Source organism: Lycium ferocissimum, chromosome 10 (assembly GCF_029784015.1).
Source record: "Lycium ferocissimum isolate CSIRO_LF1 chromosome 10, AGI_CSIRO_Lferr_CH_V1, whole genome shotgun sequence".
Classification (NCBI taxonomy): domain Eukaryota; kingdom Viridiplantae; phylum Streptophyta; class Magnoliopsida; order Solanales; family Solanaceae; genus Lycium; species Lycium ferocissimum.
In genome coordinates this window covers 62,832,277-62,839,695 of record NC_081351.1, presented here as the reverse complement: position 1 = coordinate 62,839,695, position 7,419 = coordinate 62,832,277, and the positions used below count along the sequence as shown (strand labels likewise).

Here is a 7,419-nt window from a genome sequence, read left to right as displayed (position 1 = left end):
CCAAATTAAACGACGATTCAGGAATGAGTTTTGATTCTATAAACCTACATAATCTCGATACATGAAAAAAAAATTAGTAGACATACAATCCTGACAACTAAGACAAAGCAAAAACAGACTCAATAAAGAAAGCAACAAAGGAGAACGGGACAATTTTACTAAAGTGCCTTTATTAAAGTAGCTATAGGATCAACAAGGATAATAATACAAAGCATTTCTGCAAACTTCACGTGATGATGGGGTCCAAAGCGCACCCGGCTGAAGTCAAAAATATTCCTTAAACAAGTTGAAGTCCGGAACCTCCTATAAAGAGAGACCTCTTATGAAGACAGAGGACATCAATTAATTCAGCAACCAAGTCTCTCGATCAATTAATTCAGCAACCAAATCTCTCTTAAAAAACATTCCCCTTCCCTTTCACCAAATGCCTCAACTCTTCTTCTCAATTCAAACCCTTGTAATATAAACCTTTATTATAAAATAGTACTAGTTTTTCAATGATCCTCCTAGTGTGAGAAGTATTTTTTGGGGTTCCCCGAAAGGGAAACCTCTCTCCATCTTTAAGTCATGTAAGTTTTTATAACTATGTTTTTGTATTACTCTCCCAGTTATGTATATCATTAGCTTGTTTGTTGTACAAATCTATGTTATATAAATCTAAGTTTAAGTAATTCTCCGTTATCATGGATCTGTTACTCTTAGTATATGGTTATTCTCTTAATTCTTAATAAATTCGATGGATTAATCTAAATATTCCTAGGTTTTGAGAGGCCATTAAAAATGTCCAAAGATAATAAAGGACGAAATGTTTGGCCATGCCCGAGGTGTGGTTAAAGAAGAAAGTTATGAAGAGTAAAGATTAAGAGAAAGAGATGAACAGTGTAACAAGAATCCTGACTGGACTGAATCCATATTAAAGAAAAAAAAGAGGAGATAAACAGAAACTTAGATATATAACTACATAATAAGAAGATATGCAGGAGTGAGGAAGTTCCGAGTATGATTGTTTAAAAATTTGATATACAGAACATTTTTCAGTCATCAAATACTTTAAAAGACATATTCTTATTTGAAGATCTATTCTTGATTTTGATTATTTATCCCCCCCCCCCCCCCCTCATTTTGGTGTGTATATATATACACACACATTAAAAAGAAAGTTGAGGAAAACATATTCATTCTACCTTCCTCTACCTAACCAAAAAAATTGCAAATTGTCTATAGCATTGATTTATATGCACTCTACACATATGAGTAAAGTAAGGATTTCTGATGGCAAATCACGAAAAGATTTTTTACCACTTTACTTTCCAGAACACCGATGTGTGATGACCACGAGCCACAAAATGGTTCATTTTACTTTGATGACTAGATCATGAATGTGTCATGCCGATGAATAGAAAAGAGAGAGTGAGAGATATGATGAAAGTTTCAATTTTTTATATTATTTAGCCATGGACATGAAGCTTGTATCTCTTTCTCTGTCGTCATAACTTGTAAATTTTTTCAGATTTGGCATATACATATTTTGAATTTCGAAGGGAGGAAAGAGTTTTATATAAAGTGTACACACTTTGTATATTTGATGTTGATTAATGTATATACTTTATATATTCAAGTATAATCTTGTATATTTGTGTATACACTGGCTGTTATACATGACAATACACTGAGATACATAAATTTTACAATATATATAATGGTAGGGAAGGTATAATTTTTTTCATCAAGTAGTGTATATTTATTTGTATAATAATATATAAACAATGTATATCTATGTATAATAATGTATACAAATTATTCTATAATTTCTTTTGTATCTTTAAAGTGAAATAAGAATTTTCATTTACAAAATTTAACTTTGCTTGTGAATTTATAAACTTGTTTTTGTGTGTCTTGAAAATTGACAGTTGAGAGAAAAGAAAAGAAGATCTACGAAGAAATTTCCATGTCTAAAGCTACTAGAACTTTTCTTCATCTATGGCTAAAGCTACTAGAAACTTTTCTTATCCTGTTCGCAAAAGCTCTCGTATTAAGAACAAAACTCCTTGCAAAATGGATCCTGTTCACATTAATTCAAACAACTCAGCTCACACTCTACCGATCATGACCTCTCAGAGGGTGGAGATTCTTTGTCTAAAGAACAATTTGGTAAGCGTCCTATTTCTCACTTTGACTATCCTGATTCCCCTAAGAAAGTGAAAATTGATCCTGATAGCTTTGATGAAACTAGGGTAAATATTTGGGAAACCAAAAAACTTTAGTCTGTTTATTGCCCTCAAAAACAAATCTGTGAACCCTGATCGCATTTTCGATCTTAATCTGCTTGAATCTCTCCACTGCAACATGAAGCCTTATGTTTACTCTCAAGTTGAAGTAACATCTTCCATGGTCCTGCAAAAGGTTATGAAAGTCTTGTTCACATGTTTTATGGAAATCTTCACTCTTCTCATCCTAATGAACTTGAATCTCTAGTGTTGGGTAAGCACATCTTTCTTGATTGTGATATGTTTGATGCCTTGTTTGACTGTGACTACTCTGGGTACTCTGGTCTTTTTAGAAACTCGTGGCCTGAAAATTTTGAATTTCCTATGAACAAGCCATAGGGATGATTGCAGAACCCTTTTCTGAGACTCTTCCAAACCAACTTACCCTTAACGAATCTTGTTTCACAACTAGGGTCCTTGCTCACATTCTCCCCACCACAATTTCTCCCAGAACTGAATCTGTCTCTACCCTTACTCAGCATGACACTCTCATCACTTACTGCCTTGTCACTAAAATGAAACTCAAGCTTTCCTCTTTAATCATAAATTGTATGATTGAGGTTTCTCCAGACTCCTCTTATCTTCCTTATGGCATGTTGTTAACTACACTTCTTGAGGCTAGTGAGATCAAACTTGCCAAATTTCCTAGTGTCCCTATTACCAAGTGCTACAATTCTAGAGCTATCAAAAGTATGGGTTATGTGCTTGAAGGAGACTCTTGGGTTAAGAAAGATATTGAAGTTCCTGTGCCTCCTCCCTCATCCGACATAAAAGCATCTGCTTCTCTTGAACCTCTACCTTCTGACGGTGATCTTCCTACCAGGCTTACTGCTTTGGATGCAAAGATAGATGGTCTGAAGGAATTGGTGTTGTCTCAATATTTACAACTTGATAAAATCAAGTATATTACTAAAGAGACAGGGTCAGACATTGCTAATCTTAGGATGTTGTCGGAACAAACTATAAGGGATGCGCTCAAAACACTGAAGAATATCTTCTTTGGAGTGGACTATGTTGTCCCCATTACTGCTAAGTTTGTCATAATGTAGGAGGCCCTTCTTGAAAAATTGGGCATGTGAATACTGCTATAGTTCAGACTCAGACTTACTTTTTAAACCCCTAGATGTTGAGTTGTGTTGCTATGTTTAAACAGTATTTTGATTGATGGTTGTTGTTTTGCTACTTTGTTTGCATGTCACTATGACATGATCTTTTGCATAATTTGGTTAAATGTTATCTTCGTTAGAATTGTTATGTGCTTGCTATGTATTTTTTTGCTTGCTGCTCTGTGTTTGTTGTGCTTCTTTTCTTTAGAAACCTTCTCTCAAACTAAAGTTTAAGTCTATTTCCTCTAATTTATTTGATTTAAGGTTGGGCTTGGGCCCAAAAGGCTTTCAAAAAACCTTAAATCTTTGATGGTTTTGAAATCCCTTTTTATAACACTTGCTACATTTTTTGAAATTAGTTTTTATCTCTTTAAATCCAAAGTCATCTCAAAACCATTTCATCTTAAAACTAGTCCAAAACAATTTCTGTTTTTAACTTCAAAATCAGTATCCCCATATTGATTTCCTCTCAAAAATTATATACATGCATATACTCCGCATACCGTTTCAGTTTTAAAAGAGATTATCAAGTTTGAAAAATCATTTTCCGTGTTTCATGTATCATTTATCCTTCGTTGAGTCTAATTTGAAAATCATTTGATGGTTTCCTATCCATTCTAAGCGATACATATATCTAAGTTCTAATCATTTGGGTTTCAATATTTACGTGCATTCTTTACATATACATATGCAAACACATTACTACTATATATAAGGGGCAATCTAATGAGTTTTGTAGTAATTAGTTACATTGTAACTATTTGGTTGGCTAACCAAATTGGTTTGCTCTTTCAAATTGCCCTTAGGGTTGCTATTTGTTACTTCATGTATTAAAGTATATTTCAATAAATCAAGATATTTTGAAACCCTTTTTGATAGCATATCCTTTTTCTATGTCTTATTTTTTCCCCAACTTTATTTCATTTTTACTTAGGTTGACACAATCAATTTGGTCAATATAATCAATTTTGAGCCCTTTAAAAATTCTAAAAAAAAATGTTAATAGTGATGATGTCATCTAATAAAAATAACTATGCACAAAGATAATCTAAAATGCTGATGATAATAACTTTGAAGAACTCATTTGGTACCGGAAGAGTAATCTATCGATCAATTTTTTTTTTTAGTAATTCTTAAATTACCATTAAATTTCTCTTGATCTTATTTTTAGTAAAAAAAAAAAAAAAAAAGGTTATTCTGTAAATATAAAGTTAGATTTAATGATTTAACACAACTATACAATAGAAAATAAATTTTAATTTTTTTAAACAATTAATAGATTAAAATATTGGAAAATAAAAGAAAAAGAACCTTTTAATTATATTCAATTTGCTTAATTAAGTGGAATGGAAAAGAGAAAAGATGCTTACCACTGATCAACTCCTCAATCCCATAATTATTAAATATTTATAATCGCATCTTTCTTTTCTTGTACACAATTTAATTTGTCAAAAATCATGTAATCCTTAATTGGTTGAGTAAGGAAGTTTTCTTTTAAGAATAAAGCATCAATGAGTTAATGACAAAAAAAGGAAAAAAAGAAGAAAAAAGAAAAGGACAAACTAAATCAATTCTTAAACTTTGTTTCAAAGAATTAATTTATTTTGAATTTCATCTAAACCTAGACTTTGTTTTAGCATAAACCATCATCACATGAAATTATGAGTAGTTAATCAAAACATGCTATTCCTACCTCTAACTAGAAATTATATGCTCACAAATTTATAAAATATAAAAATGTCCTTTTCAATTTATGACTATAGTCAATTTGAAATCATTCTGCATGCTTTAAATTATGTTACTAAACATCAAGTTATCTCTGTCTCTTTGATAGCAAACTTGCTTTCTTATAACAGTTCTTTTAGTAAATTATCTAATTATATGATCAAAAAAATTAACTAATTAATAATACATGATTAAGAAGCGATCATTTTAAAATAGTTGTGCCTAAGAAACGTACCCAATTTTTTAATTTTTTTTATTAAAAACATTATGAAGTGCATTATTATCTTGATCTTGGGCCCGGGCTCAGCACGAACTTCGCCGGACTAGTTATTATATATAATAAGGGGTAATCCAATGATTTTTGTAGTCTTTAGTTGCATCTCAACTATTTAGTTGAGCATCTTGCTAATCAACAGAAAAGTGCTTCCAAATTTGCCCTTGTACTTGCTATTTATTACATGATATATCAAAATATGTTCCAAATAAATTAAGATCCAAATCTTTTTGGTAATTACATGGCCCCTTATTTAAACTTTTTGCAAGTGAAGTATGTACCATGACTTTTTTGTGTCATGTATTTAGCCCTATTCTATTCCTTTATTACTTAGGTTGCCACTTTCAATTTGGTAAATATAAAAAAGTTTAAGACTCTTTAAAATGCTTAAAAAGTTGTGAATGATGATGATGTCATCTAAAAGAAATAACTATCCACAAACACAAAAACTATATAATACTAATAACTTTAAAGACCTCGTTTGGTATTGAGAGAGAAGTCTTTAAATGATATTTTCACTTTATAAATTCTTATTATAATTAAATTTCTTCGATCTTATCTTTTATTTTGAAAATATAAATTTAGATATGATATTTTAACATAATTTAAATTTAGTTGATCCTAACTTTCTTGGGGTGATAGCAGAGTTATAATATTATTATTGACATAAGTTTACAAATTAATATTCCACTTAGACTTCAAGAAAAAAGGGGGGGGGGGGGGGGGGGAATGTTATTTTCTCACATGCATTTTTTGAAAGAAAAAGAAAGTTATATTAAGAAAAGCAGCTACTTTTCATAGTTTAGATATATATGAGTTAATTAGAATTAGGATATACTAACATCAGTATAAAGTGTCAATTTCTTAAATTTTTATAAGTAAGTTCACTAATTCCTCAACAAAAGAATAAATGTAGAATGTATAGTTCGATACTTTTTTCTTGAACCAGATAGTTCATAAAACATGGTTGTTATATGTACTAACAACTTTTTTTTCTTAAGATTTTGCACTAAAGTATATTACGTTATCAAATCTTTTCAAGAATTATTATATTAAGACCTTTGAAAATAAAAGAAAAAAAACTTTACATTTTATTCAATTTGCTTAATTAAGTTAGGGGTGGAGGAAAATAAAAGAGAAAGGGATATAACTGTGCCTACTAAGTGGGCAGCTCCTTAATCCCTTCTTTGCATTTATTTTTAATAACTTTTAACTTTTTAACAATTTTTTTGAAGTTTAATTTTGTTATTTATCTTTTCTAACTCTTAAACCATTTTTAGTTTAGCTAAACATCGACTTTTACGGTGATATGAGATCCTTTTAAGAAAATAAAGCAAGAATCTGTGATGAAGAAATAAAAGGATCAATCTATATATCAAAATCTTAGCTGAAATTATATACCCTTCGTCCTAATTTAAGTGTTTTATTATTTTTTTGTGGCCTGTGCAAGAAAAAGAATGCATCTTTCTATATTTAATAAGTTTTTCAATTTCAAAATTCTACATGTTAAGTATAAGACCAAAAAATTAAAAAGTTTTTTTTTTTTTTTTAAAAAAATTTTAAACCTCGCGCACAGTCAAACTAAGACACTTAAATAGGAATGGAGAGAGTAGAATTTTTTCTGAACCATTGTGAAGAAAAGCAAAACTAAATGGTCGACTACTCTTACATTAATTTTTAAAAAAAAAAAAAAAAATATTTCAAAAACATCCAACTATATTTGTTTACCATGTATCAAATTATCTCTTTTCTAATTTAAAATATTGTGGAATTTTCTACCTTGATCTTGGGCCCGGGCTCAGCACGAGCTTCCCAAGACTAGTATATATATAAATGAAAGAGAGAGAGTTAGGCTGGTAGGCGTTCCGAAGCTCACTTGTTATCATTTTCACCTATGGTTGGGCCTTCATCTAGCAGGGACTCGATAGAAGAAAGGGTGTTGGGCCTCTGGCCCAATAGAGGCTTGTGAAAAAAATTTGCCCAAATAGCCCGGCGACGATAATACCATGCAAATAGGGGAGGGAAAAAGAAAAATGCGATCAGAGAG

At 30.7% G+C, this 7,419-nt stretch overlaps 1 protein-coding gene across 1 annotated transcript; it reads left to right on the top strand.

Moving 5' to 3' along the window:
- Positions 1-403: 403 nt before the first annotated feature.
- Positions 404-4,011, top strand: LOC132032513 (uncharacterized). Its single transcript, XM_059422141.1, has 2 exons — positions 404-569; positions 1,911-4,011. Exon 2 carries the CDS (start codon positions 2,609-2,611, stop codon positions 3,314-3,316), a length of 708 nt encoding a protein of 235 aa, XP_059278124.1. The 5' UTR covers positions 404-569; positions 1,911-2,608; the 3' UTR covers positions 3,317-4,011.
- Positions 4,012-7,419: the final 3,408 nt, after the last annotated feature.

Coding starts and splice junctions, on each gene's coding strand:
- LOC132032513 (XM_059422141.1), top strand. CDS start 2,609: ATGATTGCAGAACCCTTTTCTGAGACTCTTCCAAACCAACTTACCCTT.